The sequence below is a fragment of the Hylobates moloch genome, unplaced genomic scaffold (assembly GCF_009828535.3).
Source record: "Hylobates moloch isolate HMO894 unplaced genomic scaffold, HMol_V3 SCAFFOLD_15, whole genome shotgun sequence".
Taxonomy (NCBI): Eukaryota; Metazoa; Chordata; class Mammalia; order Primates; family Hylobatidae; genus Hylobates; species Hylobates moloch.
Window position 1 is genome coordinate 9229674 of NW_026652290.1, and position 15115 is coordinate 9244788.

General features: G+C 42.5%; 1 protein-coding gene across 7 annotated transcripts in view; it reads right to left on the reverse strand.

The window, feature by feature from the left end:
• The window catches only part of M1AP (meiosis 1 associated protein), a 90188-nt gene that overhangs the window by 11577 nt on the left and 63496 nt on the right, over nucleotides 1-15115 (reverse strand). For all 7 annotated transcript variants that reach the window (XM_058428350.1, XM_058428346.1, XM_058428348.1 and 4 more), the window contains 3 exons: nucleotides 12565-12738; nucleotides 7070-7232; nucleotides 6050-6191 (listed from right to left, as the gene is read on the reverse strand). In XM_058428350.1, the coding sequence (XP_058284333.1) occupies nucleotides 6050-6191; nucleotides 7070-7232; nucleotides 12565-12738 (479 nt within the window). The remainder of the gene's footprint in view (nucleotides 1-6049; nucleotides 6192-7069; nucleotides 7233-12564; nucleotides 12739-15115) is intronic.

The following is a 15115-nucleotide window of genomic DNA, read 5'->3' on the forward strand; positions in this document are numbered from 1 at the left end:
AGATGGAGTCTCACTCTATCACCCAGGCTGGAGTGCAGTGGCACGATCTCGGCTCACTGCAACCTCTGCCTCCTGGGGTCAAGTGATTCTTGTGCCTCCCAAGTAGCTGGGACTAAGGCATGCGCCACCACCCCCAGTTAATTTTTGTATTTTTAGTAGAGATGAGGTTTCGCCATGTTGGCCAGGCTGGTCTTGAACTCCTAACCTCAGTTGATCTGCCCGCCTCTGCCTCCCAAAGTGCTGGGATTACAAGTGTGAGTCACTGTGCCCAGCCCTCCCTCACTCTACTTCTATTGATTAAAGGAGAAGCCTTATCAGCTTTATTTCTTAGTATTTTAAATAGGTAGAAAGAGACAGGACCTGAGAGAGAGGAGGATTACATTATGTCAGAGAGGCTAAGACAATTTATAATATATGGCTGAGAGAGGGAGGAAGAGGATTGAGACAGAACAGGGACCGAGGAGGTAGAGATAATTTGTGTGTGTGTGTGTGTGCATGTGTGTGTGTGTGTGTGTGAAAGGTTCTAGGAACAGCTTCAAGTTAGAGATAATTGAGGAGTGGGGGAAGAAAATTTGAGAAATGTCATTATGGGTTATGAACTAGATCCTCTTTGGTGTCCTTTGAATACACAAATCACTTTAAAATTTACTTTTGGGCCTCTGATAGTGCTTCAATATATGCCATTTGTGCAGAGACTAAGCCACACAGGGGCCATTACGTTTGTTAGGGTTACAAATAGATAAATACACCAATGCTTAGTGAGGGTAAGCAAGTTGCCTAAGTTCACACAGTTGGGAAATAAAAAAAGCCGTCAGGAACCTAAGGCCATCTGATTCCACAGTCCAGGATTTTCCTGGACAACACAAATTATATTTTACTACAACATATTAGAAAACTACCTTGCCTTGACTCCTCCAAAAAGAGAAGTAAGAAAGGGGAGAATTTCTATTCTGGGCCTAAATTTGACCAAAGCCTAGGAATTGGTTAGTAAAGTGGGGAAGTGGTAGAAAAGGCACTATGTCAATCTGGAGTTTGGGTAGTCAAATTATATCTGAGACTTTAATCTCAATCATAGGATCCTATATTTAAAAACCTACTTGAAATATGCTTTCCTCCAAAAAGAAACAGCATACAAATGTCTAATGACAAGTGGGAGAAACTGGAGAGCTCTCATTCAAGAAGTACCATTTGAGCTTGGTCTTTTGGGATAGGGTAGGATTTGAACACACAGAGATGACAGAAAGGTCAACATGAGCAAAGGCTCAAAGGTGGAAAAATTTAAGGTTTGTATATTAATTTGGTTGGAGTGTATGGTACATGAAGGGGAATAATGGGAGATAAGGTGGGACCTTGAATATTAGGCTAAGGAATATGGACTTTATGGATAAACAACAGTAAGCCACAAAGTATTTTTCAGCTGAGTAGTGGCAGAATCAGTGCTGAATCAGATTAATCAAAAGATTAATCTGTTGGCATTATGTGAAATGGACTAGGAATGGGAAGCACTAAAAAAGCATTGAGACAAGTTGAGAGATTATTGCAGTATTAAAGGAAAGGTTAAAAGGGCTTGAACTAGGATAGTGATAACAGATGCTATAGGGATAGAATAGGCAAGGTGTAATACGTGATTGAGTATTGATACACAGAAAAACATGTGATAGGGGAATGCTTCAAGGAGATTAAGCTAGTGCCAATGTGCAGGGAAAACCAGAAGAGAGAGAGATTGGAGGCAGGGAAGCCAGTTAGGAGTTTACTGAAGTCTTGGTGAGACAAGCAGTGGGAACAGGAAGTAAAGGAGAGTTACAACTCATGTTATGAGTGGAAAATTGATGTGACTTAGTGATGGAGTAGGTGTAAAGGGTGAGATGGCTGAAAGTGACTGAGGTTTCAAGCCTGGGTGACTAGACAATGGCGGTGCTGCTATTAACAGAAAGGCAGAAGTTAGAATGAGAAGTTGGCTGGAGGGGAACATTACAGTGAAAAACAGAAGGCAAGAGCGTTAAATAGGGAGCTGACTTGAAATCAGATTTCAAAAGAACATATGAAAAAGGTATATGAAAGAATAAAAAACCAAAGATGGAGTTAAAGAAGCATGGCAAACTTGTAAAAATAGGCTTAGGAGGTTAAAACCCTAAATAAGTCTCGTCACACTTAAAAATATTTGTGTTGAATTAATGAGCTGAAGTTTGTGAAAAGTTTGTTCTCTATAACATACTGCCATTCAGGATTTTTGCTGCTTGGAGAAAATGTCATGTGAAAAGCAAGAAGGAAGAAGCATTTAAACACTGTTTTGCGGCTGGGCGCGGTGGCTCACGCCTGTAATCCCGACACTTTGGGAGGCCAAGGCGGGTGGATCAACTGAGGTTGGGAGTTCCCGACCAGCCTGACCAACATGAAGAAACCCCGTCTCTACTAAAAATACAAAATTAGCCAGGTGTGGTGGTGCATGCCTGTAATCCCAGCTACTCGGGAGGCTGAGGCAGGAAAATTGTTTGAACCCAGGAGGTGGAGGTTGTGATGAGCCAAGATTGCGCCATCGCACTCCAGCCTGGGCAACAAGAGCGAAACTCCATCTCAAAAAAAAAAAAAAAAAAAAACCAAAAAAACAAAACAAAACAAAAAAAACCTGTTTTGCTTCTGTCTTTTCAGAATAGGAGAGTGGTCTTTAATCTAGACGAGGTGGACCAAACAGAGTAAAGAGAACAGCAGTACAAGATGCGTAAGCAGTTGTTATGAGTACTGTGCCATTTTAAGTGAGTTCAACTCTGCTGAAGTACAGAAGCATAGGGTGTAAGTGAAGGGAGAATTAGCTTTAGTGTTATAGTCTATATTTATCTGGCTACATCCAGAGTAGGGAATTTAGCAAAGAAGTTAAAAACATGGGCTTTGTAGTCAACAGAACTAGGTTCAAATTCTTTTTAAATTTTCTTTCTTTCCCACCCCCCGCCAAGCAGTGTCTCCCTCTGTAGCCCAGAGTGCAGTGGTGCGATCATGGGTCACTGCAGCCTTGAACTCCTGGGCTCAGGTGAGCCTTCCACCTCAGACTCCCGAGTAGCTGGGACTACAGGCGTGAGTCACTGCTCCTGGCTAATTTCTTAATTTTTAATAGAGACAGGGTCTCACTCTGTTTCTCCGGCTAGTCTTGAATTCCTGGGCACAAGTGATCCTTCTGCCTTGGCCTCCTAAAGTGTTGAGATTACATGTGTGAGCTAGGTCCTCAAACTCTGACAAGACCACTTTGGTAGCTGTGTGACCTTTGGTAACTCACTTGGTCTTTTTAGGCCTCAGCCTCCTCCATCTGCAAAAGTTGGGATAACAATCCCTACTTCACAGAGTATTGTGAGGATTAAATGAGGTAAAGTATGAAAACACTTGGTTAAGTGACTACCACTTAGTAAATGCTCCAAAATATGGGTATCTACTAGTGACAGGTCAACTACATCCCTGCCCTTTTCCAAGACAGAAGACTAATAAAGAAGAGGTCTCTTCATCTCTACAACAGTGCTTGGCATACAGTGGTGAGTAAATATTTGATAAATAAATAGATAGATAAATACAGATCCTCAAACCCTGAGTTTAGTGGCAGGGAGACTCTAATCTCGTGTATGTAAGCCAGGATGGAAGGGAATACTTTTTCCCATTCTTATTATTACTATCTTTTTTTTTTTGGGGGGGGGACAGAGTCTCACACTGTTGCCCAGGCTGGAGTGCGGTGGCACGATTTCGGCTCGCTGAAACCTCCGCCTCCCAGGTTCAAGCAATTCTCCTGCCTCAGCCTCCCAAGCAGCTGGGATTACAGGCATCTGCCACCACGCCCAGCTAATTTTTTATTTTATTTTATTTTTAGTAGAGACGGGGTTTCATTATGTTGGCCAGGCTGGTCTCGAACACCTGACCTTGTGATCCACCCACCTCGGCCTCTCAAAGTGCTGGGATTACAGGTGTGAGCCACCGTGCCCAGCCTATTATAACTATTTTTTGAGACAAGGTCTTGCTCTGTCACCCAGGCTGGAGTGCAGTGGTGCAATCTTGGCTCACTGCAACCTCTGCCTCCCGGGTTCAAGTGATTCTCATGTCTCAGCCTCCCGAGTAGCTGGGATTAGAGGTGCGTGCCACTATGCCTGGCTAATTTTTGTATTTTTAGTAGCTATGGGATTTCACCATATTGGCCAGGCTGGTCTTGAACTCCTGGCCTCAAGTGATCCACCTGCCTCGGGCTCCCAAAGTGCTGGGATTACAGGTGTGAGTCACCACACCAGGTTATAGTTCCTATAACTTTTCCCCTACTTAGGACATTTGAGTTGTTACCAATTTTTCACCATTGTAAATAACACTGAGATGAACATGCTGGTACATATATCTTTGCTCCCTTTCCTGACTGTCTTCTTTGGCTACGTTCCCAGCAAAAGGAAAAGGTATCACTTTCCGGAAAATTTACATCCTCTCTAGCAGTATATTAAAATGTCAATGTATGTTTAAAATATCAAATACTGTAAGAATGTATTGAAGCCACCTGGGAGAAATTCCTCCCAACTGATGTATCATCTCAGATTCTGAGGAACTGGGTGGAGTAAATAGTAAACTGAGCTGTTGGGCACTAACAGTTACAACGGCTCCGGCTCCGTTGTCTCTGCTCTGCAAAGACAGGAGATGGGTGTTCTTCAGACAGGAAACAGGAACTCAGTGGGTGGACCTAAAAGGGAGTGTGGGCTTTGAAACAGGAAAAAAAGAAGTCTGCTTCTGATAGTGAAAGAGATGCATTGCTGTGCTGTCCTGATCATCCTACTAAGTCAAACCTTTATTCTATATCTGTCCTTGCATTCTATTTGCAGTTGTTTTAATTTTGCTAAGTGTTGTGTTAGTTTCATGTGACTGCTTTTATTTTTTCCATTTCAGGGAATGACATCCATCTAGTTGTTCAAGTCAGAAACCATGCAGTTATTTGATACTTCCTCTTTCTCACTCCCTATATCCAATCTCTCAACCAAGTTCTGACAATCCTCTCTCTAAAATATTTCTACACTTGGTCATAGCCAAAAGGCCAAGAAGCAATTCTAAAATATTTCTCTAATTGGTTTGCTCATCTCATCTTAACTTCTAGTGTTCTAGTCCAAACCACCACTGTCTCTTGCCTAGTCTACTGCAATACCCTCCTATCTCATTTTCATGTTTCCATTTTTGCTTCTGCAAGTTCATTTCCAAATTTCTGTGCAAGTAATATTTTAAAAACTTAAATAGATAATGTTATTTCTCATGATTTGTTTCCCTAAGTCCAAATCCTTAATTTGGCCTACAAAGCTTTGCATGATTTGACCCCTGCTCACCTCTCCAACCCTACCTTTTGTCACTCTCTCCCTTCCTCCCTGTTTCAGTCACAATGGCTTTTCTGTTCTTCATATTTCTCTCGGCTCTTTCCAGCCTTAGGGTCTTTGCACATGCCTTTCCTTACACCTGGAATGCTCTTCCTGCCACCCTTCACCTGGTTAATTCTCACTTGTAGGTCTTAGTTTAAATGTCACTTCTATAGACAGGCTTTCTTATAGCAGCTTCTTCTTTTCCTTTATAAACTTCTCATAATTAAGAATATATACATTTCTGTTTTTTCCATTGGAGAGTGGGTTTCTTAAGGTCATAGGTAATGTCTTTTAGGTCACTACAGAATATATATCTAGGGCTTGACACAATGTCTGGCACAGACTAAGTGCTCTTCATTTAAATGAACCATAACGTCTATCAGTGTTAGGAAGGAAGTAGGTTTTAAAATACAGGTATGTATGGAAAATTCGCTGTTGCCATTTAAATGTTAAGCTTACCAATCGGGGATTTTTAAGTTTAGTGTTGTATAACTGAATTCAGGAATTATTCTCTATAGCATGAAACCAACAAAAGGCAAGTCATATTTACTCCAAATTTCAGAGTATTTCCAGTTTTTTCTGTCTTCTTGAGGGTTGAGGCAGATTTAGGATTGGGTAGAGTTAGTTAGCTGCTTTTCTGTGGTTGGTACTTTAAAAACGATTCTTCTTTTTCACCTGGGGACATGGGTACTCACCAGCAGGCTGTGACACAAAGCATGGAAATGTTGCTGATTTGTCTCCAGCTCATCCCAGTCCAGCTGCCAACAGCTTGTAGGTCTGAGGATGAACGGGAGTCCATATGTCAATGACTCGCAGAGCCCGCCAGATTTTAAAGCCCTAGGAAGAGATAATTACAGTGAAAGACTCCTTAGTGATATCTAGAACCTCTACCTAGATCCACTTCAATTCAGCTTAACTCTAAGACAGTACTGTGAAAGCTTTTAAATTAATGTCTGTGAACTATGCATCTTTGTATGGCCAGCATCTAGCATAGTATCTAGTACACAGAAGATTGTCAAAGTTCAGGAACCTGTGCATGGGCACAGTGGTAGGAACTGGGAAGAGTTGAAGCAGACTCTGCCATCATTGCTAATTCATTGTGTTTTTTTGTTTGTTTGTTTTGTTTTTCTTTCAAGATAAAGGCTTGCTCTGTTACCTAGGCTGGAGTGCAGTGGTCCAATTATAACTCACTGCAGCCTTGAACTCTTGGGCTCAAGCGATCCTGCTGCCTCAGCTTCCCAGAATGGCTGGGATTACAGGCATGAGCCACCGTGCCTGGCCTGCTAATTCTATCCTACAATTGGTTCTCCTGGAAGAAAGAATTCTATTATTTAGAGAAATGGGAGGGGGCAGGGGTAGATCCTATGTACCACTTACTCCTTGAAGGTTGGATCTCTGTCCTGATGCCTAAACAAAGTAGTTATTCAATAAACATTTACTAAATGGATAAACACCTTTTTAATGAGTCAAAAGAAAAATAATCCTCATGCAGACCTCAGAGTGTTCTGCAGCGCTTCTCCCACCATCTGCACATTTGGCCTCCACATGCTGAGTAGCCTGTCTTTGCTTCCTCATGCCATAGCTGTAACTGCTACTTTGAAACTGACTCTTGCCTGCCTGACACTTAAGAGATACCATCTATCTCTGGACTTCCTAGCCACGGAACCACTAAGAACAGCATTTGCATGGATTGGGGAGGTTCCCTTGGACCATACTTGATCACTTGGAGCTTGTAATGAGAGGCCGATGACTGGGAAGCCATCTGGTAGAGTGTGATGAAGTCTCCTTTGGGGTCATCCATTCTCAAGGAGCCGTCAGCTGTGCCAGGGAGTAGGGATGGGCTGAGCAGTCGCTCTTGGAGATCACATTTCAGACACACTACAATAAAAGCAGCATTGGGGGAAGGATTGTGGGTAATAAGTTACCTTAGGCTATGCCATTAAGAGACAACATCTGCTACCCATTCCATCTCTACCAGGCAAGCAAGGGATAGGAGGAGGCAAGAGAGTGGAAAGAGGAAAGCCTGACAGGTTTGGAAAGGGAGAACCTATAGTATCTCTATTGCTCTATACAAGAGTTAACTTATTTTCAAGGGTCTGACGTGATTTTTACTTGTTTTGCGTCTGGGCTGGCTGAGCAGTTGTCTCATAGTGAGACATCTGGCTTGTGATCCAGTCTGAGGAACATGTATCCTCTGTAGAGGAGGTAGCTAATGCCCAAATATGCAGAGGCCCTTTGGCAATCACAGAAGGAAATCTTGCTTCTGCTGCTTCCTTGTGGCTAAGCATTGGCAACAGTGCAGGTCAGATGAAGGAAGAGCAGGAAAGCAGAAGTCAGGCAGTCAGATGACTGCTACTGTTTCTCTATGGGCTCATTCAGGGACATTCAGAGTCGGGGGGAAAGAAATAAGTTCCTGAAATAGCTTATTTTTTAATTCCCCAAAGAAACATGAATTTAGGACCTTCTGGGCCTTGGAGCATCACAGTGGCATCAGACAACAGTTCTGAGGAGTGCTTAGGCTAGGTAAGAGTTACTCATCTAGGTATTTTACTCTTCTGTATTAAGCTTCTGCTACAGTAGGTAACTGCATATGCCATAGTGTATGATGATCTGTTGCACAAGCTTGAATCCTTGATATTACAAAGTTCTTCAATAAAACGTATACCTGGCTTGAATACTGATAGCAAACTTGTGAATATATGAATGTTGAGTACTTCTGAGAAGGCTGGTAGTTTATGTTAGTGACTTGTGAAATGACTGTACTAACTGCAATATGAGGTAAAAAACAATATAGAAAAAATAGAGTGGCAGAACAGATGTCAGATCCAGCTGGCCCTCCTGGGCCCTGTGAATAAGACCTAGACATTAGGTCTTATCATATTAGACATTGTGAATAAGACATTCATTCTGGGTGAGACGGCCCTCAGCCTGACATGTCCCAGAGCACAGGAAGTCAGTAGGAGGGACTTTGCCTAGGATTCCAGCTTCCTCTCATTTCCTCTGTGCCTGACTTCTCCATTTCCGGTCCTGAGGCTTTGGGACTGGACAGCTGTGTTCATCTGGCAGAGGTTTTCAATTCTGGTTGCAGTAAGAATTATCTAGGGCAGCAAACCTCAATCATTTTGGCATTAGCGACTGCTTTCGTAAAAGATGATTTTTCCACTGGGTGGTGGGGGATGGTACTGTTCCACCTCAGATCATCAGGCATTAGTTAGATTCTCATAAGGAGTGCACAACCTAGATCCTTTGCATGTGTAGTTCACAATAGGGTTTGGGCTTCTATGAGAATCTAATGACACAGCCGATCTGACAGGAGGCGGAGCTCAGATGGTAATGCTTGCTCACCTGCTGCTCACCTCCTGCTGATCCAGTTCCTAACAGGCCACAGGGTTTGGGGACCCCGATCTAGGAAACTTGAAAAAGATACTGATGTCTGGGCCATACCCCAGACCAATTGAATCAGGGTCTCTGGGGGTGAAGCCCAGACACTGGTATTTTTTTATTATACTTTAAGTTTTGGGGTACATGTGCACAATGTGCAGGTTTGTTACATATGTATACATGTGCCGTGTTGGTTTGCTGCACCCATTAACTCGTCATTTACATGAGGTATTTCTCCTAATGCTATCCCTCCCCCAAACCCCCACCCCATGACAGGCCCCGGTGTATGATGTTTCCCACCCTGAGACACTGGTATTTTTTATAAGTTCCCCATGTGATTCTTATTGCAGCCTTGGTTAAGAAATACCCAAACTGTGGTCTCAGCAGAGTGTCCCAAAGCTGAGAAAGCTGTTTTAGCAGGGCTTGAATCTAGAACCAGGTGTGCTTCTCCCACCCAGAGCCCAGATGCAGATGTGGCAGACACCATACCTAAGAACAAGAAAATAAATTCATGTGTAACTCACTGTGTGCTCTGTCAGAGGAAGGCCTTTCTAAGGGAAACACCTAGAGATGGGGTGAAGGGCCCTAGGCAGTCAAAGAAGCAGCTGGCATCAGATAGAGAATCTTGTAAGAAAGAGTCAGAGTGAACATCTGAAATGCATACCCCAAAGAGTCTAGAGGAGGAAAGCTTGGGTTTTTTGTTTTGTTTTCTTTGATTTTTTGTAGTGAGCCATAGTCCAGAAATCTACATGTGTGGCAATACATCAATTTTTAAAATAATAATGACAGCATAATCTTTATTGTGGTTGTTTAAAATCTCAGGTGGGTCACATCCACCCTAGAAGAGGCCTAATTTCCCCAGACCTCATTCCAGCTGTGCCTGAACATCTGGATTCCAGTGAAGACCTCCCCAGCAGAAAAGCTGACTGCAGTCTGGATCTAAGTTCCACTGTGCATACCGAAGACCTACAGATTTCTGAAAAAATGATTATAGATGGAGATAAATATTCTGGCTCTGACCCTGATGCTGAAAGCTTTGGAAAGACAGAGGGGAAGCCAGAGAAATTCTGATTAGCACCATGGGCAAATGCCATGTGATAGTGGAAGAAAGGCTGGTTACAGGAGTTCCTGGCCTCTGAGGGCACCAGCCCTCCTAATGAAAGAAGTGAATCTCTAGCCCCTTTGTTCAGAATTGCTTAGCATGAGGCAGGTTAATATAGTAGATAAAGGCCCAGGTTCTGGAGGAAGATAGACCTGGGTTTATTGACATTGTCTGGGCTGAGAGTGTCAAGTGTACAAAATATAGATTTCTGATCCTAAGGGTTCACGCACGGTGGCTCACGCCTGTAATCCCAGCACTTTGGGAGGCTGAGGCGGGCGGATCACGAGGTCAGGAGATCGAGACCATCCTGGTTAACATGGTGAAACCCCATCTCTACTAAAAATACAAAAAATTAGCCAGGCGCAGTGGCGGGCGCCTGTAGTCCCAGCTACTCGGGGGGCTGAGGCAGGAGAATGGCGTGAACCCGGGAGGCGGAGCTTGCAGTGAGCCGAGATTGCGCCACTGCACTCCGGGCTGGGCGAAAGAGCGAGACCCCATCTCAAAAAAAAAAAAAAAAAAGAGTGGGCCCTGTTGCCTGGCTTCAAATCCTAGCTCTGCTACTAATTTTCTGTGCAGCCCTGGGAAGGTGTGCTTAATTTCGCTAAGTCTCAGTTTTCTCATATGTAAAATGGGGGTAATATTGTATTTAATTGATTCTAAGACACATTTTTTTTTTCCATCTCTGTATGTGTCTTAACAATTGCCATTGGCCAGGCAGGCACTCTAAGTCCTTACTTACTACTCTAACCTAAAAGAGCTCTCTCAATACAGGTAAAATGCTACTTCTAAGTGACAAGAAAGAGCTGTGTAATGTTTAACGGGCAATGTCTTCTTTCTTTTTTTTTTTTTTAAATCTTTATTATTAAAAAAATTTTTTTAGAGACAGGGTCTCACTCTGTTGCCCAGGCTGAAGTGCAGTGGCTCCATCACAGTTCACTGCAGCCTTGAACTCCTAGGTGCAAGTGATACTCTTGCCTCAGCCTCCTGAGTAGCTGAGACTACAGGTGCATACCACTGTGCCTGGCTAATTTTTTATTTTTATTTTTTGTAGAGACAGGTCTATGTTACACAGGCTGTCATTAATTCCTGGCTTCAACGGATCCTCCCACCTTTGCCTCCCAGAATGCTGGCATTACAGGAGTGAGCCACTGCACCTAGCCTGTTTTCTTTCTTACTGATACATAAAATAGTTGTGTATCTTACAATTGATAGCACCTTAGATTCAATGACATATGGTAACAGTATCTGCCTCATAGTGTTATGTGAAGATAAAGTGGGATAATGCAAGAAATGAAGTTAATTTAGTGCTTGGCACAGAGGAAGGGCTTAATAATGTTAGCTATACGCTAGCTTCTATATAAAGTTGCTAGCTGCCGTAAATAGGGAAAACAGAGAAGTGAATCCAGAGGATAGGACAGGGAGAAATTGGTACTATCAGCCTTGGACAAAAGGGGTGGAAAGGAGGTTCTGGGAAGAATATTTTACACAAAGAAAAGACAGGTTAAAATCAAGTTAAGTTGGCAAAGACATCCTGGGCACTAGGCTGAAATGGGGGAGAGAGGAAGAGACTTGACGGCCATCCCTAGACAGAAAGGGTCTTGGGAAGCCTTAATCCTGTGTAGTAACACCTCCAAAAAGCCCTTCCCTGTCCTAAAGAAACAATGGTCATAAAGAGTTCTATTACAGCTGAAGAAAAGGAACACATATAAAAACTCAAATATACTGCCAATGGCCAAGAAAGAGCTCTCAAAGGAGGTGGTAACCCCAGTGAGTCGTGTCAAAGCTTACGAGAAGGGCTTTGGTAAACATCATGTTCAATCCATTCTTCAACCCTCAATGATCTCTGTAGCCAATACCACTACCAGTATTCTGTTCAATGAGAAAGAAGGGTACAAATTCCCACCCCTAAAGAAGATATACTTTGGTCATTTCTCTTTGGAGCTGGTCCTTGAGGACTCAGCTTTCCCAACCTCAGTGTGGCTGATTAGACTGATAGATGGGCCCATCTATCTGCAGGCCCAGCCGCCCCAGGTCCTGCCTGAGCCAGCCTTCTGTGGAGTTGGGAGAATGGAAATGGCCTTATTCCTGTCATCTAGTGGGACCTGGAATGAAGTATAATTGCCAGGCAGAACAGTATCCATTATCCAGGATCTTTTTGGCATGCCCAGAACACTGGATTGATCTCTCGGTTTCAGTAATTGCCTGAACTGCTTTGTGAACATGGTCTTGGGCACAGGTTGTCCTCCCTGGGGCGTATCTCTGTAGGTTCTTTAGTTTTCCCCCATTTGCTGCCTCCCTAGTGAGAAGATCTTTATTTAACCTTGGTTCTCTTCCTCTCGCCACAGGCTGTATTGATATTGTTGAGGTAGCAGCATGCTCCAAACTATAATGTCAATTATATTTACCACATTAAAAATGAGAATATTGAGAATGTGATCCATTGTGTTCTTATGTAGTCTAGCCAATTCTCTGTCATTGAGGTGTCTCAGACTTTGCCCCTAAACTAACTGGCCCTTGTTGGTTGGGCTTAATTAGGTTCAGCTTTCTAACTGTAATTGCTTCTTAGAACTTCTCTTCTTATTCCTCACGCTTATATTGGACAGCCTCATCCAACCCTCTTCCAGTCCCTAAACCTCAACGATGCTATATTCCACTGACTCACCAATCTAGAGTCCTGATCCCAGATAAGAATAATCATAGCCTAAATATCTTTTGGGGGTTATGTACTTGGATTATCTCTGGGTCTGGAAATGTTGCCGAAACACTGTGAAGAAAGAAGAAGATGGATTTGTTCTTGGTCTGTTCCACTGTTATGTAGCCAGGCTTTGAAGAAAATCTCCATGCTGACGATATCATTGTCTATAGTCTGAAGATCAATGTCAGTTCCCAGAATAGAACTCTCTGCAAAAGAAAGGGAAATAAAGTGTTCACTTAGATTGTAAATTTTGAGTAATATAAAATTTTAAACACATCCATCTTTTCTTTTTTGAGACGCGGTCTCATTTTGTGACCCAGGCTAAAGTACAGTGGCTATTCACATGCGCAATCATTGCTCACTGCAGCCTCCAAATGCCTGGGCTCTAGCAATCTTCCTGCCTCAGCCTCCTGAGTAGCTGGGACTACAAGCACTCACCACCATGACTGACTAATTTTTTAAAAAACTTTTTTTTAGAGATGAGGTCTTGCTATGTTGCTCAGGCTGGTCTCTAACTCTTGGCCTCAAAGCAATCTTCTTGTCTCAGCCTCCCAAGTAGCTGGGATTAGCTGGGATTATAGGTACTTGTCACTGGCCCAGCTTCCACACCCATTTTCTGATCCATTGACTGTACCTCTAGACATCTAGCCTAGAGACATTCTTGAGTAGTACACAAAGAGACATATGCAAAGATGTTTGGTATAGCATTGCTGTAATAACAATCAAAACCTCAAACAGGAAGCAATTCAAATCCCCTCAATAGGGAAATATTTAAATTATGACACACTCAAACTATGGAGTATTATGTGTTTGTTAACAAAGCTAAATGTACTGACATGAAAAACTAGGAGATAGTAAGTAAATAAAGGAAGTTGTAGAACAGATATAACATGGTCCCATTTATATAAAAATAAAACTATCTACATATATATGTAAATGCATTTTACAAAGCTCTGGAAGGCTATCATCAAACTGTTAACAGTGGACAGGAAGTGGAAATAGGGCAGGGTTCTGAGATACTTTCCCTTTTTACTATTCATACTTCTATACTGTTTGAATTTTATTGGAGTTGTGCATTTCTTGTGTTAAAAAAAATTCTAGGTCGGGCATGGTGGCTCACACCTGTAATCCCAGCACTTTGGGAGGCCGAGGCAGGTGGATCACTTGAGCTCAGGAGTTCCAGACCAGCCTGGCCAACATGATGAAATCCCGTCTCTACTAAAAATACAAAAATTAGCCAGGTGTGGTGGTGGGCACCTGTAATCCCAGCTACGTGGAAGGCTGAGGCACGAGAATTGCTTGAATCTGGGAGACAGAGGCTACAGTGAACCAAGATCAGGCCACTGCATTCCAGCCTGGGCAACTCCATCTCAAATGAAAAAATAATAATAATAAATAAAATAAATAAAAAATGAAACATGGGAGAAAGAAATCCACTGTAAAAACTAACAACCCCAAAAGATTCTAGAATATAAAAACAATCAAAAATTATACAGCAATGCAAATTAAATACTTAGTTTAACAAAGGGGACTTCAGCTTCATGTTATTTTACAGTGAAAATGTGTTCTATTACTACTTGTTATAAAAAATTAATTTAAAAAAACTAAAAGGAAAAAAGATGAATTTTTGGGCATCCCCTTACAGTAGAGAACCAAGCCTGGAGCATCGGTCATTGGCATACTGTATCTCACAAGTGTGGTTAACAGCAAAAAGGATGGGGAGGGTCTGGTGGAGTGTGATTTAATTCCAAATCTGAATGAATGGAGCTGGGTAGGTGGGGTAATGAGGCTTTGCTGGTGTACTTCCAGCTTCAGGCAACACTAGCTAAGGAATTGGGGCCGGGGTCTGCAGATAAAGGTCATCAGTGAAAGCCAAATATGAGGTGGTGGAAGAAGCACAGAGCAAATGAGGGAAGAGCTAGAAAGAAGCTGAGGGGGAACGCTACTTTCCTTGCTTCATCAGAAGGGATCTCTGAAATACTTTTACAAAGGGCCTAAGAAAAGCCAGTTGCTCCAATGAATTAGCTTCTGTGTATGACTCATAGACCCCAGGGAGAAGGCTGGATTATTTCTAGAACGACATTCCTGAGGACAAGTTTGCAGAGGTGGCAGACTTTCCACAGGGAACAAAGGGGCTTCAGTCCAACATACTTGTTCCAACACAGGGGAACTGTGGTGAAAAATGACTTGATGTCATATTTAACAACTTATCCTGCAGCTGAAAAGGGGCACCAAATGTATTTCTCTATGGCCAGAATGATGAAAACTCTGCCGTCTTCCATGAATAGTTATGAGGATTCATTGTTAACTAGTTAGTTATTTCATTCATTCCATCAGATATATCTGACACTCTGTGCCCTTATGGAGTTTATAAAGCAACATGAATCTTGACCATTTTTCCCCAAACTCTCATCTGCCTCATTATGTTTTAGGGTACCACTGTGACATATATAAAGTCATTGCCAAAAAACATTCCTTGCAAGTAAAGAGAAATGTCTTTTTAAAAAATAATGTGAATTTTATTTTATCACAGACAAAACAAGGAGTAATTTAATTTTCCTAAGCCTGAAGCCTGTACTTTGA